Raw genomic sequence first — 22,174 nt, 5'->3', positions numbered from 1 at the left:
TGATCCTGGGAAGCCCTTCCATGGGCACAAGAGGGAGAAATGGAGAGAGAGAGGGAAGCTGACCTACCAGGAACAGCGCTACAGCAGTGCCCAGGATGAAGCCTGCGATCACATCAGAGCAGTGGTTACGATACTCAGAGACCCGGTTGAGGCCTGTCAGGAAGGCCGTGCAGAGGGTCCCGAGGCACAGCACAGGCTTGGCCAGTCGACTGCTCTTTGTCTTGATTGTGCTTGTGATGTACATCTGGAACAGGACAGAGACTGGGGAGTGACCAGCAGCCTCCCTGTACGGGGCATACACATGCATACACATACACACCCAGCATGCATAGTGGGTTGGCACCAAAGCAATCACACCAATTAGTTGAACAATTCCACTAAGCTACTTAGTAAGGAATTTGGGTAGGAAACTTGTGCACCAAGAATAATGAATAGATGTGCATCAACCATGGTGCTTGTATTCTAGTGGTACATGTGAGCAGACTGTAGTAACATGAGGAATGCATAATGATGATCAGATTCAGAACGTGCAGTCTTTATGCAAAAAATTAAAGAGTCATTTGGGGTATTAGGAAAGCCATATAAAAGTCTCAGGTACCAAGTAAACCTTCAATGAGAATGAATTTTATGGAGAAGACCAAGTAGGTGAGCAGCCATATATCTTGCTTTTTGTGTCCCCCACCCAGTTCTAGCTGATTCTTCACACTTTTTCAAGCAATGAATACAAAAGTATTGACTGATTATTTGACTAATTTATAATTTCCAAATGAGTGTGTCACACAAACAGGTTTCCAGGTGTGCTGGGAAATTGATTCCCACATTCCTTGTGACAGCTGTGGTCCCCTCTATCCATTCATTTAATCCAGTGTTTTAAAACATTAAACTTTCTGTGTGCCACAACATCTGAAAGACTGGGAAAGCATCTGATATGTAGGGTGTTCTTATTTCATTGTGAAGATCTGGGTAAAAACTCTTAAATTTCATAGGTTCAGTTATCAAATGTTATCCATGGTGGCCTGGAGTCAGGAAGAAGTGCCTCTTTCAAGTAAACACTGGTAAATCACTTCTGGTAATAGTTACAAGAAACCATTAGAGGGCATCATTGATCCATTCCATCCTTTCTTAACAAATGGGATAAATGAGTTTGCAACCCTGAGAAATAGCTTGTCAATACTTAAATTATATAGTCAGTCCATGGTGTGTTTGTACCGCCCAAGCACAAGCCTGTGGCTAGATCAGTCACATAAATTAGAGCATATCATCACACCATTCCGAGGCTGCGTAGGACATGTTAAATGTATCTAGTTCACATGTGAAGTAAGTTTAGTTTTTTTATGCTTCTATATTGTTTTTTAATTATAACCTTTAATAAATCTTTCCTACAAGATTACAAACTATTAAGAACATAAGTTTATGGTTAGTATTCTTTAAAGTATTAACTTTTACTTAGGAGAACCTTCTTGAATAATTTCTGAAAGCACTTCCACATATAAGGGGCTCAGAAAATGTACAAGTGGAATCTTGTACCAGGGTTTATCTGGTTCTGGTCTGGGGGGCATAATATGAGTTGGATTATATCTGAATCCTTGATGTCTATGGCAGCATCTGTTGTGAGTGAGCTGACTATACTTCTTGCTTCCCAAAAGAAATTTCTATCTTATTTGATGAGGCAGTGATTTATTATAAGAAACAGATTTATAATGCTGTTATAAAAATTAATTTTACACAGCAATGACTTGAGTCTGATGAAAATACAGAAAAAGCAAGAGTACATTGCTTCACATAACTTCTAAGTTTTAGATAATTGAGGATAAATCAAGTTTGAAAATTGGAAAACATGCTGAATGCCTGAGAGGACTTTCTTTCTTTAAAAAATACATGGCATAGATTTTTCTTTTTGGTAGAGCAAAGAAGCCTCACTGGGCTACAATTGATCTGTTTTGTAAGCTGAAGCTTCTGTGTTACTGACATTCATGTTTCTTTAATGGGAAGGCAGCTGAAATAATTTTTATCATATATTTATTAAAGAGTAGATCTAAAAGGAATAACTAGGAAGATTTACTCTGGATAACTGGTGGTTGACAAATTGATCCTACAGGTGTGATCCTGTACATGGGACACAAAGGAACCACTATTTTAAAGAGAATATTAAGCAACTGGATTTTAAACTCTATTAAACAGACCAGAGCTGTAGTCAGTCTCCGTTTTTTCCCACCCTGCATGGGGTGTTGTCCTCAGAAGTGGCTCTCAGGAGAGTACAGTTTATTCCCACGGAAGGGGGTAGGAACCTGCTACCCTGGGGTCTGGAACTGGGCACATGTAAAATCTCTGGGAGGAAGGGATAGTTTGAAAATGGTCTTTCTTCTGCCTTTTCTTTCCTTCACCTTTCTTTGGGGATCACTTGACTAGTCATATCCTGAATATAAAATAAGTTGAAGGAAGGAAAGGAGTTTTCAACTAACAGTTGTGATCTTCCATAAGTAAATGCATATAATTTTGAGCTGATCCCTATACTTCTGTACTCTTGGTTCTTAGGAAGCACAGGCCAGAGAAAGGTGAAATTTCCAATTGGTCGCAGTTAAACAGTAGGAAACAAAGGGACATCATTTCTTCCTGTCTTTTAAGACGTGGGACAGGTTTTCTCTGTGAGGAGAGAAAAAATTTGAAGAGAATACGCCAATGAGGCAAAGCCTATCTGATTTGGGGAGCAGTGAGAAGTGAAGTTTTGGGTGTTGGGGGATCTTGTACGATCACTCATCTGTCCAGGCAAAGGGATGGAGAAGAGCGTTAGGAGGAGCAGATGACAGCTGTGTCTCTGTCCAGGCTCGGCGGCATTGCCAGGGCAGCCATTCACATAAGGCTCACACCTGCAAGTGTGCAGGCAGGTGTGAGAAATGCATGCTGCTCTGGAACCACCCAGAACTTTGGCAAAGAGTGCTGTTGTGGGCAGTCAGAGAATCCCAGACACTGTGCCAGGAGCCTGGGTCCCAGCTCTAACTTACTATGTTCTCGGCTATTCTCTGGGTCTCAGTTTCTGCATCAATAAAATGGGAGGATTTGACTATGTGATAATCAACATTTTTTCCCAAATTAATAGCCTCTGGCAGGTCAGGATATTACATTGGGATGTCGGGGGTGAGCGCAATAGCACGATATAATATAGGAGAAACATGTAACGTGACTTTTAAAATCACTGTGACAGTGATGAGAGAATGAGAAGCAGAGGGTGGGATGCACGCCAGCCAAAACGGAACTTGGGAGAGACAGCAGGACTCACGTACTCACCGTGGTATATAAGGCGGAGTAAATGCTCAGAGCGGCGTGTTTGGAGGGAAAGGATCTCCGAGCCTTTTGTATCACATCCAGGTCTCCGGTACAAATGTTCCCATTGTTTATGAACTGGTGGTGTACTCGGCAGTCTGTACTGGTGTAGTTTGGTTTGCACACCGTCAGGAAGTACGGTGTTAGGTGCCCCGTGACCACTTGCCCGGCGTTTACAAAAATGTCAGTAGCAAAAAGTCCAAATGCAAATACCCCTATAAGGAGATTTGAAATAATTAGGAATGGTGACACACACTGCCAACTGGTTCTGTCCCTGAGGAAACACAGCACTGAAGGTCCACAATGCCCCGCCAAAGAGGTCTGCCCCAGAGTCGAATGCCAAATGTCCCCTCATCCCCTTTATCTTTCTAGATCACTACGGCTTCCAAAATGATGAAGACATTCTGCTGTTAGCATTTTATTGTTTTGTGTAAGTAAATTAGAAGCAGCATGTTCTAATGGAAAGAACTTGAATTTTGGAGTACACAGCCCTGGGCTCCAGTCTCACCTTGGGTGGCTCATTCACAGTGTAAGTTTTTACCTTCTCTGAACGCTGGTAGCCCTGTCACAAAACAGCTGAGGCAGTGACACCTCAGCAAGGAGCTGGGAAGACGAGGTAAGAAAGGGGCAGAAGACCTGCTGCAGTGCCTGGCCTTCAGCTCTCCTTTCTATAGAAAAATCTATCCTCCCTGGTCATGTTTGCAGATGCAAATACTCCTAGGAGAAGCTGTCTGTAATATCATGCCCCTAAAAGAGAGAAACAAATCATTCCAGAAACGTTGACTGAACTGGATATTTCATTTGATGTTGGAAAGTGAAAAGAAGAAGAAAGGAAGTAGTAAAGACCACAGTTGTTGACTGTATTAGTTTCCTATCGATGCTGTAAAAAATTACCACAGACTGAGTAGCTTAAGACAACACTGATTTATTCCCTTACTGTTTCAGAGGTCAGAAGTCCAAAATAGTTTCCACTGGGCTACAATCCAAGTGTCGGCAGGGCTGCATTCCTTCTGGAAGCTCAAGTGCAGAATTCATTTCTTGCCTTTTCCAGCTTTGAGAAGCTGTCTTCATTCCTTGTCTTATAAGCCCCTTCCGGAAATCGTGTCGTAACCACTTCTACCCCCATTGTCACATTTCCTTCTCTGCCTCCCTGCATAAGGGCCCTTTGATTATACCGGGTCCACATGGATAATCCAGGATAATCTCATTTTAAGACCCTTAACTGAATCATCCCTGTAGATTCCCTTTTATCATGTAAACTAACAGCCACAGTTCCCAGGGATTATTTCTCCTCCCACACTGACTTTGCTCTTTGGCTGACAATCGGGGGAGAGACTACATTTCCTGGATTGTATCTGTTCTCTGGTAAATTCCATAGGATTAGCCACAATAAACTTGAACGTAGATAAACAGAATCCCTAGGGGAGACTCCACCAAGAATTCTTTCAAAGCCTATAGTACATCTGTAGATTATCTGTGGACTGTGGTCTGTTAAATATATCAAGAGCCAAGGTACATGTAAGTCACTTGAAGGGATGTAGATGACTTTTCAAATGCAGCTCAATTATGGGAGAAGGTGGCAAGTGTGAGAGGCAGCGTTACCCCTTGTAAATGTCAATTAAATTTCTGCCCAATTTTGACTCTCATACTCAATCTGCAAGTTGTGCTGATCTCAGCACTCCAAAGATCATCTGTAATAGCAGAAGTGAAGACAGGTTTGGCTGAACCTTCATCTGGTTTTCATTCTGATCTGTATTGATTGCTATAATTCTCCTTTTTGTGGCTTTGCCAGGATGTGCTTTATCACAATGAGAACCGGCTCTTTTAATAGTTTTTGGGGGGGCTCACTCTCATAGGTCTGGCCCCTGAGAGTAGGCATTCATTGATCATTCATGGCAATTTTCACCCCCAGGTTCTGGAAGTCTGAATGGGTAGACATTTTTTTACATCTTTGAGCAACATTCTCATGGAGCAGGTCTCTGGCTTTGTCAAGGGGCAAAAAGCCTGTCTAGGCACGCTTTTCCAGAAAACTAGGGTAATTTACGATTTGAAAAGGGAATCGTGACATTTTCCTCTGGCATTTTATTTGTCAGGAGTGCTTCTGATGAGGGCAGATTTTTTCTTTCTGATACAGGATTTTTAGGCTCCTAGGAGTGGTGTCTGAAGTGCCAGTTCCATGGTCACGGCGATTGTGTGACATGCCGCTCTCCTCTTTGCTGTCTTGTGATATCGCTGCAGAAAGTTGCTTCCTGCTCTTCTCTGCCTCTTCTGGATTATGTCTGCTTCTCCTGACACTTAACGAGCATCCTCTTTCCAAACATTCCATTCTGGTGCATTTGATCTAGCTTCAGAAGGACTCTGGCGGGATGGGGAACCCAGTGGCTTGGCACAGGCCATGCCACCAGGGTGGTGGAACCTGCGGCTGACTCACAGACGAGGTCAGATCATGCAAGGTTTTTGTACGGAACTCCAGCCATTCCTTTGTTATTTAACCATGAGCACCCTGTGTGTATTTTATAAGCTTCAGAGACTAAAAATAGCTCCTTTTGTCCTCAGTGTCAGATGGAACAGCATTTATGGGCTCTTGTATTGTGATGTATGATTCAAAGGACTCGTTTTCAAAATGTCTGTCCTATCTTGGTGTCTAAAATTCTTTGAAATGTTTTTGAAATTTTAGCGCACATCTTTTTCATTCCTGTAGCCCTCCCTGGCAGGTTTTATTCATCCCAGCTCTGCTCCCAGGGGTGTTCTTTGCTTCAGGGGAGCCAGTCACACTGCTGATAGATTGACAGCAGATACAAAAGTCCAAAGGTAAAGTGCTTTAGATTTGCCAGAGCTACATCTTGAGACACTGGCTATTGCTTATTGTCATTGCATTGTTCAGAAATCCACAAAGGTTTGGGTGGGAACACGGAGAACCATGGTCTGGAGGACAAGACCATTGGATTTCTAAAATCAACCCTAAAACAGGGGACGATGTGGCTGAGGATGTCCCACAAGGAGCAGACAGAACCTTGTCCGGTTTGGCTGAAGGACAGAAGGAGTGCTCCCATACTCCCTGCCTCACACCAGGTGTGAAACACGCAGGGCAGGGCAGTAGAAATCTCTAGAAGAACTCTTGGAAATCCCATTGCAGTGTGTCCCTCCCCTCTCAGGATGTAGCTCAGGAGCTCTGCATGTCTTTTAGAGGTTGCACAGCCAGCATGGTATCAGAGCCACAGGGCGCCTACATCACCAGTGGTGGAGGGAGGGTCCAGTTGGCTGAGCCCCAGGGTCACCTCGCAAGACCCATCCTTCCTAGCACAACACAGGGTAAGCAGTTGTGAATTCTCAACATCCCTCAGGAGTAAGAGGCATTAGAAGGCTGAGAGGACCAGGGGGCTGGGAGAGGCCTGGAGTTAGGGCAAAGACTGGCAGCAGCTGATGATGTCTGCTGTCCCCACAGGATGACACAGAGAAGCTAAGGCAACTTGAGCGTGTCTCTTCTTTGTGGTCTAAAAGAATCTGATGCCCATTAGGCGAGTCAAAGAATGAAGGTGAAGACAAAGGTGTTAAAAAGTCCTTATTTTTCCCCCTCAGGGTTTTACCTAGATCCATCTGATCTTAGACAGGACATCTTTGGACAAGTTAGAATCTTTGAGCACTAGCAATTTGAGATAAGGAGTGTTCTTTGTCCTGGTCCCTGCTATGGAATCAGCGCAGGGTTCTACCCTTTTACTCAACCAAGAACACAGGAGAAACAGTGATATAATCAGGAAATGTACATTGCGAGGAATGTGGAAGCCACAAACTGGTGCACTGGCAAGAGATAACATCACTCATACCAGGATACCTTAGGCCTCCCAAACAAAGAACTGATCAAAATACATAACCAGACAGCTGAGAACCAAGGACTCTGTTGCTTTCCACACAGGAGACCTTCACTAGGCAGCCTACACCCAGACAGTAGAGTAATAATTAGCAGGGACTGGTGGGGTGAGCAAGGGAAGGACTAAATTCATTTTAGCCACAAAGAACCTGTGACCTTAGGTGGAGCCTCAGAAGGCCAACAGTTTTATTTTAAATTATAAATGTGTAATTTTCTTGTTTAAAATGACACTTTGCTGAAAGCCTCTGCTAATGCACCTCTCAGTTACTCACTAAAATATATATGATGACAGTGAAAAAAAGACAATCAGTAAGGGATTTCCATTATCAATAAGTGATATGGAGTGGGTTTGATTTCTCTGTCTATCCTACATGCATGCATGCATGCATGCACCCACACACTAGTTTTATTTCATGAAAAACTTAAGTGTCTCCACAGAAGACAGATCATGGGAGGAAACCTAGGGAGAGATTTCCTTTCTCTCTTACTCTCTGGCCACTGATTCAGAGATCCAGGATTTAGACTGTTCAGAAAATATGGCTGTGGTCATTCCACTGAATGAATTCTGCTCTTCGAATTTGCCTGGAACTGTCTCTTCTCCTCCTTCATTCCTCTAAACATATTAGAGACAAACTCCCAGACAACTAGGTAGGAGGTGGCAGGGGTACAGGCATTGCCATCTTGCTTCTGAGAGGAACAGACCTGCGTGCTCTGGGAGCAGTGCATGCTGGGCACTGTAGCTTTGTGCTCACGCCATCTCTGTAGTGGTGGGTATACAAGGAGATGCTAGTTCATTGGACCTGAGGATCTCTAATCGAAAGCCTATTTACCTGGGATTGGACTCAGTGTTGTGCACACCAACCTGCAGCTCTGAAAAGCAGGCCAAGAGCAAGTCAAAACTCTGTTGATGAACACTGAGTGTGCATAGATCTTGCTCCACTGAGCAATGAACAGGGAGAAAGAAACAATCACACATCACATGGAGTCTTGGAAAAATACTCCAATTTAGACTAACAGGGTACTATTATACTTCTTTTTCATGTCCCTTGTCCCAGTAGGAATTTTACATTTGTATGATTACTCAATAATGTCCATCTCTCTCATTAGAATTGTAGACCATACAAGCTCTGAAAGAGCAGAGAACATATGTTTTTGCTTGACACTGTATTCTAAGCACCCAGTATCAAACCTTGCACATAGTAAATTTTTAATGGATATTTGTGGAATCGATGAATGAACTGCTGAAGAAGCTGCAGAGAAAATTAACAGGAGAAGAGGAGAAAAGAGCATAGGAACTTGCCTAAATTTTCTAACTCGTGTTGGTGCCCAACATACCTAATTCTACTGAACCCAGGGTTCACCTCAGACCATCAGCATGTAAGTTGTAGGGACCGTGTCTCTTTTTTAATAAACTTCATAAAATTCAGTGTATAGTGCAAGGCACTTGCAGATAAAGAAAATAACTGAAACCTGGGCCTTTATAAGTGTCTCTTGAGCTGGGAAATTTGTAAATCATAATTTAGAAATCAAAGCATTCTCCATTTTCAATACAGAAAAAATGAGAAAAGAACCTTAAGCTGTAAGATGCAGACGCATGCTGTAACGCAGGAAAGACTTCTTTCCAAAGACATTTGGGAAGCACAGGAATGTGGGAGTCATGGTGAGCTCGAATACACATTTCCTTAGACATGCACATCAAGAGAAATGTCTCCATTTCTGATTTTGAAAAAGTTGCAACGGTATCAGTTTAAATATTAACACATGGCCATATGAAATCCTGGCTCCTACATATTTTCATGTGAAGAAACTAATATAGAGAGCTTTAACAAAGAAAAGGGTATTGAAAAAGATGTAAAGACAAGTTCTGTGGGTTAGGTGGGTAACGGTACTTTCTGAGAGGAAAAGGGGATCTCACTCCTTCCTCAGCATAGGCTGCCAAACTCTTAACAATCAGTTCTAAAACAGGACTGCTGTTTGTTTATGCATAGCAAAACAGTGCAATGAAAGAGAATTAAAGAGCTGCTGTATCATGTGATACTGAGAATGCTTGAACATTTTGTTTTCAGAAGTTAACCAGCTCTGTGAATGTTTTGCGGTAGCTTTGCTACTATGATATTCAAGAAACAAGTGAACTTGCCCTCAAATCGATTCCTGGCCTTTGTTTTAGTGGGAAAATTGATGAAAATTGTATCCTACACAAACAGGTACAAGTAAGTGGCGTGGCTTACCAGGGCCATTTCTGACAGTGGAAGGGGAATGCTGTTTCCCTCAAAGTACATTCTGATTCATTCAATCACCAGTGCTTAATTCTAGATGACATCTTTCATCAAATCACCATTGCAGATGGAATACACGCTACAAAGAAATGCATAGAATTCCTCTTTGCTTTTTCTTTGGCCACATCAAGATCCCTAGTGGAAAGTCTCACTGGAGAAAGTCATTCAGCGACTGCAAATGTGTTCTCGATTCAGCTGTGAAAACCATTCCTTCAAAACAACCACTTCTTTAGGAAAAGATGTTGAAATGTTTTCCCTTTAACATGCTTTATTCAGAGTGAAAGTTTCCTAATGAAGATATTTATCTGCAATTACTATGTTCATCCCATTTCTTTGAAAAGATGTACCGAGCTGATGATGAGATGCTTGAATAAGATTGTTACGGATACTAGGTAGTAACAATAGCAATAAGGATAGTAACAGCGACAGCCAATACACTGTGCTCGGAGTGTACTAGGTATTGTTCTGAATGCTTTGAAATATGAGTTCACTTAGGCCTCACCACAGCCCTATGAGGTAGATTGTATATGACCTCCACACTCTACAGATGAAGAAATTGAAGCAGAGAGAGGTCAGTTAACTTGACCAAGTTCACACAGTTAGTACATAGAAGAATTGGGATTAGAAACTAAGTAGTTTGGCTCTAAATTCATACTCTTCATCATAACCTTCTAAGCTCATATTTTCATGTACTTACAAAGAATTTGGATAGGCATCCATTTGGGTTCTGTATGCTTTGTCCTGCATGTGTTCACATGAACACACACACATACACAGGCACTGAGAAGAGGCAAGACTTCAGAGGATGGCCCTGGTGAAATGTACTGCACTTGTCACAACAGAACAAGAATTTTCCCACTCTTTAGCCAGTAATTTTCCAACAAGCATGATAGAATACCTATGATATGTCATCACTGAATGAGGCACTTTTCTCATCACTTCAGCAATAATCTGCCTTATTTTCTAGTATGATATAAACACCAACAGGGCAAATGGATCTACATAAGTCAAGTATTACCTTGTGCTTCAAAAAGACGTTTTTGACAGAATTGCATATATATCAATTCCTTGGATAACTAATTTCAGGGGTTCACAGGACAAGATTCTTGGTCTCTTTCTTCTACAGATGTCACAAAAATACCAAAGGCTAACAGCACGCTACTGGTCTTCCAGGTACGGTTTTAAACCTAAAAATAATTTTATTTCAATAAATCTGAACCTCACTGTATCACAGGGCTTTAAGCAAATCATAGAAATAGTTGTAAAAACACTTTGTAAATTGTGAGTTCTGTATAGATGTTACTATTATTTTTATAACTGAGGGAAGTAGATGTCCTCAGTATTTTAAATAATTTGACAATTAAACTATTTCTAAAACAGAGGAAAGAGACAAGACCCCTGTAATTCTAACAACCTCAAACAAATACTCAACTCCAGGCATTATTTATCCTTCATATTAATAAAACACCTTTCACAATATGATGAGCTGCTGGTTTTAAAACTACCCTATACATGTCATTATTATAATTACTCATCATGATAAGAGGGAGGATAATTACTTAATAGAGATGATGGGTAGTCAACTAGAAAACCCCCAAATATTTCTGCAAATGAAAGAACCAACAATTATATTTCTACTTCCCCAAAGCATAAAGTTACATCATTTCTTGATGACGTGGTTTTATCTCAACAGGACTGTCTTCTTTGCTTCTCCTTTCTCAGGACAAGCTCCTCAGCGCTTTCTCTCTCTGGATGTCTGATTCCTCTCTCACTCCTGCTAGCTTTTCAGAATCGGCTTCTCAGTTCCCTAGGCAGTATGCAGCCAAATGCTGACTGACAGACACAAAGATCCTACAGGTTTGCCAAAAGCAATGACAGTTTTACAGTCACATGAGAATGTGGATGTCTGTAAGCCTAGAAAGTACAGAGGCCCTTTTTAAAAATGTGGGGGTCAGGGGCGCTGCCCTCTCTGCAGCCAAAAATCCTCGTATCACATTTGAATCCCCCCAAACTTAACTACTGTTAACCAAAATAGCCTACTGTTGACCGGAAGCCTTACTAATAGCATTAACTATTATTATCTGTATGTTATGTGTATTGTATACTGTATTATTACCATAAAGCTAGAGAAAATTTTTCAAATTGTCACAAATCCAAAAAATTTTCCGATATATCTATTGAAGAAAATCTGTATAAGTGGAACTGCACACAGTTCAAGCAAGTGTTGTTCTAGGGTCAACTGTACACCTTTGATACAAACTAAATGGAGAATGAAGGTTTTAATTTTTTTAGCTTATTAGGAATCTAAAAATAGATATATCAAAGCCTGGAGGGCTTCCAAATAACAGCCCTCAAATTCTTCCTGATTTGTGTTTACAAGTTTCTAAAGCTGAAGCTGGTGATCTGACTCCATCCCCATTCCTACCACCAGACCAGCATCAAGCCCCCAGGGGCAGCTGTCAAGCTCTGCCGTGAAGCAGACACCCATATCTGGCGCTGCTGCCCTCTGCTGGATGCATTTCCCAATCACCTTTATTATATTCTAATGTAATAATTTGTTTCCAAAATACACACTTTTTAAAAAATTGAGCTATAATGGATATATTATATTAGTTTCAGGTGTACAACGTAATATTTGACTGATACTTGTATATATTGTGAATTTTATTTTTCATTACAGAAAACTTTGAAACTGCCCTTTATCAATTGTTAGGAGTCATTTCCAATACTCAGTATTTTGGCCCCTTGTTGTGCCTAATTGTGTTGTGTGTGTAGAAACATGCATAGCAGAAATATTCATATAAACTTTCTTTAAAAAAATCTTTGAAGTGTATTTGTTTTTTTAAACCTTTACAGCAGTTGAGGTCTCAACTCAAGGTGCTCCTGCCCCCCAGGGTACCTTTTACAATGTTTGGAGACATTTTTGATTGTCACTAGAGGGGCAGAGGGTACCACTGGCACCTGGTGGGTGGAGGCCAGGGATGCTACATCTGACAAGGCACAGGACAGTCCTCTACCCCCTACAGAAAACAATCATCTGGCCTAAAATGTCAGCAGTGTTGCTTTACAGCAGATTTCACTGAATTTGCAGTGGCCAATCTGTTCAGTAGTCCTTTTATTTGAGTTTGGCCTCTAAACCCTGGTGCTGGGTGGGCCCTAGGAAAAGGATCACCAGAATATCATATGACTAAAGAACTTCCCTCCTGACAATGAGAGGAACCTAAGAGGTCTGGGCCAGAAGCCCTCCTCAGGCCTGTACTGTTGTGGTTCTCTGAGGGCCATTGGAAGGGGATCAGATCTGTTCTCTGCACTGAGCAGAGCAACCCAAAGCAGAGGGTGGGTCCTGGCTATGCCTTTTAGGTCACCCGAGGTTCCCAGCTCCTGCATGCTCCCCTCCCTGCAGCCTTGATTCCCACCCACAGAGCCAACCCTGATCTCTAGGAGGAAGTACCAGACATCTTAATCTCAAAGTCTGGTGGCCTGGCTGCTCATGGGATTCAGAAACTGAGGCTCCATTTTTCCCCTAAGATCCATCCTGGATGTTATACACGTGAGCTGCAACTCTAGTTCCCACTGCTGAGCTCTGGGGCTGCCCCTGTCTGCTTTAGGCCCATGCCCTGCCTTGCTTTTGCCATTTTTCTTTTCGGATCCAATCTCTTGTCTCAGAACTAAATCGGGATGCCTGGACGTTGCAAACTGTTTTTAGACTACTCAGCCAGGCTCAGCTTCCTCTGCCAGCGCAGGGAACTGGCCTAGGTCACTTGGCACCTATTTCCGGGAATAGGTTGCTTCCTGCTATGCAGTCACCTCCAACTCGAGACCATTCTCACTGTAGGACAGCCTTTTCCTCTTTTCTTAAATTTATATTATCTTGTCTGCACAAACACCCTATTTCCTCTTTCTACATTATTTTTCTCCATAGCACTTACCTAACAAATTTATGATTTAGTTATTTGTTTAATGCCTGGCTTACTCCATTAGAATATAAATGCAATGAGGGCAAATAAATTTGTTCACAAATATGTCCTCAACACCCAAACAGTGCCTAGTGTACAGTAGATGCCCAACAAATTACTCACTGAAAGGTTGAATGAATATGAGCAGTTCCCCAGTTTATAATTATAAATATGGAATGTAAACAGAAACAGACTGATTGAATCAAAGTCTCTTTTCAGATAAAGTACATTTAGATGACTTTCAAAATTGAGAAGGATTTTCTAGTTCTTGAGAAGGCTGACCTTAAGCTTGTCTCAGGGTATCAATTCTTAGAACCATAAAACACAGTGACCTTTGAAACTGCATTTAAAATATTCATGCTCCATTTAGATCACACTTAATTTATGGCAATTAATTAGCGCTACATGAATTAGCTGTTTACCATGGCACTTTCTATTCTGTCCAGTACTACCTAACCTTAGGCCTGACCTAAATTGCATAAGACTTGCTTGGTATTTAATGAAATTTTTATTAGAAGTAATAATGGAGCAACTATGTGATCCCAAATGAAAAGCCCATAATAAATAGCTTTTGGATGACAATTTTTGATGCTAACAGTCTAATCTTGGCATATTTAGATCAGTTTTTTCTTAATTCAAAAGAAAGTAGTTATTTGGGAAGAGGAAGTTAGTTTTCCTTTTCTATATGACAAACAAAGGCTCTCATCAAATTCTAATGTTTTTTCTGCATTACTTTTCAGTATTAAAAAGTTACCATTTAATAACTGATACTTACAGGAATACACTTTCTTAAGTGTGTTTGTAAGTGAAAACAATTCAACTGAACTTATCTTCATGAATTTTTAGGAAAATGTGGCTTCCTTATCTTGTCTTGGATGCTGAAGAAAGAATACGAGGATTCATCTCTTTTGAGAACTGAAATCTGTGTGTTATGGTTGTTCAATGTAATGCAATACCAAAGGAAATGGTAAATGAAGGGAAAGGTATGGAGAGGAAAAAAATGAGGAAAGAGAAGTCTAAATACGCATTACCAATTTGACTCCGTTTTTTCATAAAATGTTGGTCAAATTTGTCAGTTCAGTCAATTCATTTCCTCCTTTCCCACATCATATAAACACAGCTACAGAAATCGTATAATCTTTTAGAAACAGAGGAGTTTAGCTGGGAGGGTGTATACCTATACCCTGGGAGGCCCTGCGTCCTTCTTATAATGAGAACCTTGGGAAAAGAATTTGTTATTGGATTTGTGAATCAGAGGAATTCAATCCTGTCTGTCAAGGTTGACAACGGTATTTGTCTACTTGCGGAGATGGCTTACTTGGGATGGTTTCCCTGTGTCTTCACTATTCTTGCATTTTCTCATCAGTTAACTTTAGTGGATTTCCCTTCAATCTCTTTTCTCTGTGATACATACATGCACATACATACATATATAATGTACCCTTGTTATTTCAAAATACAGATTTGTGGTGTCTTAACTTTTTCACATAACATTCTATCATGAATATTTCCATTTTCATTAAAAATTCTTAAGTATATCATTTACTGAGATTGTAACTTAGAGTGGCAGCATTATTTTTTAAAATTATATTATTAGATTTTTCTAATTTATATTATGGTAAAATAATTTTAGTCCATAAAAATTCATCTTCACCTCTGATCATTTCCTTAGCATCGATTATTTGAAGTAGAGTTTTGGGTTAAAAAGGACAAGTTATTTTTAAAGCTATTGAAATACACTGTCAAATTGCTATACAGAGACAGGATAACAACTTAGTCTCACCAGGAATGTGTTAGAATCCCAAGTTTTTTCTCATCCTTGATGGCACAAAGCATTATTTTGTTTAAAATATTTTGCTAATTCATGGGTCATTTTTGCAATGTGAAGCTGATTGTATTTGTTGGGAAATATTCTGCAATGGATTCTAGAATAATACATAAACTGTAAGAGAAAAGTCATGCCATTTCAGCTTAATTAGGTTAGCTGACATGTTATTTTCTAATGCTAACTGCATAGTATGCATTTTGGTCACTACTGGGCTAGAAAAGAGACTGTTAAGCTCTTTATAGTAATGTTTGTAATACATTTTGATTACTCTCTTTATTTTATCTTAAGTTTTTCCAAGGAAACATCTTCATTTAAAAGATCTTTATTTTAAGTAGTATGTTTTTACCTCTTATGAAAAAAAACTCACAGATACTCAGAAAAAGTAAGTAACCCTTCTCAAGATAAATACTCTTCTTCCCACCTCCAATTCTCCTACTTAAAAGTCAAAATAGACTTCTGACTTTCTCTTAGAAATTGCCTTATTTATCTACTTTAATTTCCTAGAACTAGGCTGAAGACTGGTAATAAAGTTAGTTAAACAGGAGGCAAATGAATATTTAAGGATCAGCATTTATGGTAACAATTTTAGGCAAATTTGTGATTTAACAGAGTTCATCTTTGGTCTTTACTCATCAAAAAAATTATTGGAAACCTAGTATGTGCCAGACATTTTGCAATATGCTGTTGCTATAAAGTGAAAAAGATATAGACAATCCTGACTTTCCAAGGGGTCACAAATTAATAGGAGGAACAGACTTAAGTTATTACAGTAATATTCTAAGTGCCTATACAAGATATAGGTGTATGGCTCAGCAGGAGCCTGGAAGAGGAGGCAGCCAGCTGTCTGGATTGGTAAAGAGGTAATGTATAAGAAGCATTCTGAAGGATGAGTGGAATTAGTCAGCTTTCATGGTAAGAGGGTGGCGATGGGATATTCTGTGCAGAAGGAGCAGCCAGGAACTGGAACAGAAGCAAGGCATCCTACTGTCAAAGACACTTGGAATTCACTGAAAGGTTGTAGGCAGGAAAATGACTTAATCTTATTTTTGCTCCAGAAAGATCTACAGAATGGCCAACAGATGATATTTGTGTGGGACTGGGGTAAAGGGGGCCAAATTGCAAGACAAGATGTAGAGACACTTTTAAAAGGAACAAGACATTCTAATGGCCTAAGCCTATGCCTCTCAAACTGTAGCATGCATCAGCATCGTCTGGACAACTTGCCATAAAACACAGGTGATCAGGGGCTCTCTCCCCACATTTCTTGATTCAGTAGGTATGGGATGAGGCCTGAGACTTTATGTTTCTAACAAGTTCCCAGGTGGCTTAGGGTGACTTCCAGGTTTTTGATTTAAGCTATTGGGCATCCTGGGGCCAAAAAACAAAAGGGAAGTACGAAACAAGTGCTTCTTTACCCAGCAATCACCCTTCCTTTTAGATGTTGTTTCTGGAGTTCTCTAAGATTTACGTATTACCCACTGGTCATCTCCCTCCCTATGAGCAGCATCTCATGCTGCTGAACTCTAACTGATCTCATTTTAATATTCCTGGCTTATGTTTCCAGGATCCAGCTCTCTGTTAGCTTAAGATAGATCCAAATGGACAAATGTGTCATTGATTATGAAAATGGGAATTTGATGCTCCTCTAGGCTGAAAAATTTCTACTTTAATAGTGGTCTTCCTGAAACCCCACTTCAGCTCAATGCAGTGACTCAAGCGGAGATTTCAGGTGCCATTACAGGCAATATGCAGGATTCATTCCTGGATGGTGGGGATCTTCTGACATCCCTCAATGAGCATCCTTGCCCTGAAATGCATACAGGTGGGCCTATATAAATGAGGTAAAGAGGTTATAGATGAATTATAATTTATATCCTTTGGACTCTGCTCCAGCCGGAGGAGAACACAAATTGGTATAACCTGTCTCTGCCAAGGAAAAATAACAGTGACTTTTAAAGATATTTCCCCTTTAATTGTAATCTAGTAACACTCTACTTTGAACAACTTGTTTTAATTACATATGCAGGAAGCAAATCAGACAATGGTCATAAAATCTCTTTCTCTGAAACAAATTATGTATGTGTCTGTACACTCACTCTCACACACCTTGTGAAAAGTTACTTAATACCATTTTATATCAGATTCTTCATCTGTACAATTAGGATAGGACTGTAACCTACCTTACAGGGTACTGGGTGAATTAAATGAAATAATGTATATAAAGTGTCTAGTCCAGTATCCTGTGTCATATTTTCTTCTCTTTGCTCATTAATAATTTGTCATCTGGACACTCTGGTAGGAAATAACCAGACTCTGGATATCTTTGAAAGGTTTGGAATGAGTGACCTAGTAGTGACATAGCACTGATCAAGGTGTACTCAAGGAGCCGACAGCAGACTTCCACAGGTCATTTTGCAAATACCTTCAGTGAATGCTAAAGACTATTTTACTATAAAGGGTTGCTTCTTTTAAATCATATCTTCCTAGACTTCCCACTCTGTTTCCCTCATTCCTACTCCAATCCAATGTTATTGCATATTTGATTTTGATGTGGTCATTTGCTTACGACTTGAGAAAATTCAACCCTTTCCTACATCAGGACAAGAAAAAGGATTAAGGAAAACCAAAAGAGCTGGGAGCATATTGTGTTCTTGTCCTCACGTTCTCAGTTGTCAGGTCCGTATGTTCTAAATGATATCCTGACTTGTTTTAATGTTCACAATTTGGGAGTTTTTTCCTCACACCCCTTAAGATCTGGGCATAGGTATTTATAGGATCTGATTAGAACAGAGTAGTATTTTTTGAGTATTCACTGCATAGGAACTCTGCAAGATCTATATTCCTACTTATATCCATGTACCCATTCATTCCCATATCTATACCATTATCAATATCCCCTGAGGAGTTTTTATAAAAGATTTAGAAGAAGGAATGTAGGACATACCTTAATTATTCCTTGTCATGAACACTAAAAAAAAAATTGGTTTTCCAGTTTTAGAAAGGTATTATTTTCAAGAACCTGATGGATTAGATTTCCCATTATTTGTTAAGTTCCCCGCAGAACAAAATCTGGATGGATGGGAAATGTGTGTCTAGAAATTTATTTCTAAATTCATTTTATTGATGTTACCCTGCTGCCCCCTCACTATCTCCTGACTCAGCTAAAGGATATATGGCAATAGCCAGTCTATATTAAAATATATGTCCAGAGAAAACCTCAGAAAAATACTGTGTAGGGCAAAAAACTGAAGTGGAAATCATTCATAGGAAAATTCAGTAAATACTGCTTCACTTCAAGGATCAAAAACTGAGCTAGTGCTAGGATCAGGCTCGATTTCTGTACTTCCTGGAAAAGCCCCAAAGAAACGTTTGCTTTTTAAGTTGATGCTTCCATAGCTTACTTTATCAAATGTGTTCATCTTTATAAGTTTGGTAGGTTTTACCTGTGAACGTGGGCTCAGCTCAGATGTTCTTGTACTCACCAGTGAATCTTATGATCCTTCGGAGCAAGGGGTTCAGGTAACAGCATTCTCCAGTCAGAATTGTTTTCTCCTGGGCAATCAGAGATTCTCTGGTTGACTTTATGAAATACATGGATATCTCACCGATAAAAATCTGGAGAAGGAATGTTTAAGAAATGTCATGTCGGAGAGCTATCTGATAAAAGAGACCAGTGGCTTAAAAACAATTTTTGAGGCTCCACAGTCCTTTTAAAAAATAGCACATTGGAGAGATGGAGAGTTAAACTGTAGTGTGCATTTAACTCTTCAAAAGAAGTAGAGAAAGTAATAAAATAATTGATAATTTCAGATAGAGTTCAGGCTATGACATTAAATTCTAAGGCCATTTAAAAACATTAGTTGAAATAATAAATTTCAGTGGAATCTATGAGAAGGCTCATTGATGCTGGACTGAATTTTTTTTTAGCTGAATGTGTGAGTTGCAATGATGAGAAATCACTGGGATAGCCACTGGGCCCAACATGGCATTATAAGCACACATCACAATAAATTAGTACTTCATCATGTAGGCATATATTATCTACATGATAAATCCTCATTTGAAAATGTTTGCCTGAGCTTTACTTCTACTCTGAATTGGTAGGTGGTCTGTTCTTTATGACACGGACCTATTGTTATCTTGAACTAACATATACAAATTACCATTTAAATTATAATGCCTTTGTGCAGCCAGTAAGTTCTCTGATGATAGAGAGCTTATATTTCTTCATTATGCTTACAGCAACTAGCACAGTATATTCCCATTTAAAATAAGGAATTGGCACAAGGCAAGTTGTCACCAACTCTGATACAGCCATAATTGAAGACTGAGAATAATCAGTGAAGAATATATAGTTAATAAGTACCAACATCTATTGAAAACTGGGTGCCATGCACACTTTACTGTAGTATTTTCATGCTCACAAGATCCCTAGCATGCATATTACTACCCTTGCTTTACTGGTGAAAAATGGAAGTTCAACAAAGTTAAGTAACTTTCCCTCCATAGCAAACAACTGGCTTGTGGAGGCACTGAGATTGGTACCCAGGATGATTGGGTTCCAAAGACAACACTTCCCACCACATCATATGCCATTTTCATTTTCCTAATCCTTAGTTCAACATTTCCCCTGAAGAATGTGATCTTACAGATGTTCTTCTTTGCTAGGCATATGCTTGTGGTTTTGGATAAACTTTAACAAGTTTAAGAATCCTCATGCCTTATGTTCCTCCCATCATTACAGAATATCTGATTAGACGTGTAAAGATGGCAACATCATAAATGGCACATGGATGATAGAAATTGAACTACAGAATTATTATAAAACTGGAATCATCTATAGATGTTTTCCTCTTTGTTTTTTTAATGAGTGAGGACACTGAAGGTCTCAGGGACTTGGCCACCCACAGCCGGATACCATCTGAAGCAGCTCTAGAATGCAGAATACAAGTAACGCTGTTATCCTGAGTGTACAGATAAGACACCGAAGGCATAGAGAAGGCAAGTAATTTGTCCAAGGTCATCAGAGCCATTAAGACACAAACCCTAGCTCTGAAGCTGGGAAACCCTGGCTCCAGAGTCCCTCCTCTTAACCACTACACTTTTACTCAGTAATGACTCAATAAATATATTTGTCGAATTTGTGTTTTATATTGAGAACATAGAAAATAAAACAAGTTAAGTGCAATATACTTTAAACACTGAAAAACGCATATTATTCGGTTCAACATAGAATGATGCAGTGGAAATAGAACTATCAGCAAGTCAGAAAGGGGTGCGAGGTCAGTAGAATAGACACAGTTCAGGGTCAGACAGGTAACCAATGGGCCAGCATGGATCCCCTTGGCAGGGGCTGTCTAGGTGTGGTTGTGCAGAGTTAGAAATGCTTTGTGCCTGACATCCTTTGGAATTAACAATGAGTTCCTGTTCTACCATGTACCAATATCTGAATGGCTTCAATAACTCAGCCCTCCCTCCTTGCCCATAAGACCTATCTCTGCCAAAACAAGGTGCCGAGGGCTTTGTTTGTCCTCCTGTACATGATGGAACCACATCACTGTTCTTTATCTTAGTGAACTGATGGGGATAAATGCATGCAGGCTGGGCTACATGAAAGATTTCCTTGAGGGAGCTTTCTCTCATCCCACAGACTAGCTTTGGGTTTCTTGTTGCACATGAATCTCTTCCCTGGGTTTTCTCCTTCACATTTCTTATCACAAATGGTTACATGTTATCACTGTCATTCTTCATTATGTGATGTCCTGCCTGCCTTATTCTCAGTGACACCCCAGGGCTTAGCCCACAATACAGAACATAGTAGTTATTCGATGTTGAGTAAATTAAGCATATCAGATTAATGAAGGTCTTTTGGAATACGAGTTTAGTGAGGTGGGCTATAAGGAAGGAAAAATGATTTCTATTATTTATCCTTCCAGACCCAGTGAAAAAGCCTCTAGCCTCCCCAAAGCCTCTGCCAGTCACCCTCAGGAAGCGAGACCCTGCCTTGTCACTACTCCCACACACATTATGAGATCTCTATTCTGATGTCTACCCAGTTAGCTGAAATTACCATTTGTATGTCCCTCTTCATTTGATTCTGGTGTCCTATGGGCAGGACTCCTGCCGTTCCTTATGTGGCGCCGAGAACAGGGACGGGTATACAGTAGGCTTGGTCAATGTTTGCTGAATGAACTGAAGACTGAATCTCTAGAGGACCTACTTACAGACAGAAGATGAACACTGCAGGAAATTCCCAATACAGGTCAGGAAGCACTCAATTCTTGGTGTATTGCTTAGGAATAAATAAAAAGCAAGAACTAAATAATACAAAGGGAACTATCTCTTTTAAACTAAATCCACCCATATACTCATTTTGCACTCAGCAGTTTTAGAGAGGGAGTGTCCACTCTGCCAGGAATTGTTCCAGAGTTGGAGATAAGCCGTGAACAGATGTCTAGTGAGGGGGAACACAAACTAATAAATACATCATGAAATGTCTTGAAGTGACATGAAATGACTTTGACTAAAAAGTGTATCAGGGAAATTAGGATGGATGGTGACAAACATGTGAGAATAAATAAGAAAATAAATAAGCCTTCCTTGCCTCAGCCATTTGAGAAGGCCCAAATATTCTTACACTACAGAAAAGAGATGTGCAAATTCTAGTACTCCATTCAGTGATGCTTTCTATTGCTCACAGAGAGAAAAATGCATGAAACACAAAGAAAACAAGAAAATGTTTCTTACATAAAATGAAAGAAAATGCATGAGAATATCTACACACAACCTATTCTTGTTAAAAATACACATGTGCACAAAAGTCTAAACATCAGTCCAAGGCATGCATACCAGACCAAACAGTACTTGTCATGCAAAAGGGTATGGGGTTCAAATAAACCCATGGGTGAAATGTCCTAAGCCTCCC

At 40.0% G+C, this 22,174-nt stretch overlaps 1 protein-coding gene across 1 annotated transcript in view; it reads right to left on the bottom strand.

Moving 5' to 3' along the window:
- PLPPR1 (phospholipid phosphatase related 1) overlaps positions 1-22,174 on the bottom strand; it is a 257,899-nt gene that overhangs the window by 11,340 nt on the left and 224,385 nt on the right. The window contains exons 4-6 of the mRNA XM_036888534.2: positions 18,732-18,864; positions 3,286-3,536; positions 68-244 (exon numbers count right to left, since the gene is read on the bottom strand). Of these exons, the coding sequence (XP_036744429.1) occupies positions 68-244; positions 3,286-3,536; positions 18,732-18,864 (561 nt within the window). The remainder of the gene's footprint in view (positions 1-67; positions 245-3,285; positions 3,537-18,731; positions 18,865-22,174) is intronic.

Source organism: Manis pentadactyla, chromosome 3 (genome assembly GCF_030020395.1).
Source record: "Manis pentadactyla isolate mManPen7 chromosome 3, mManPen7.hap1, whole genome shotgun sequence".
In the NCBI taxonomy this organism is placed as follows: Eukaryota; Metazoa; Chordata; class Mammalia; order Pholidota; family Manidae; genus Manis; species Manis pentadactyla.
This window is presented reverse-complemented; position numbering and strand designations above follow the sequence as displayed.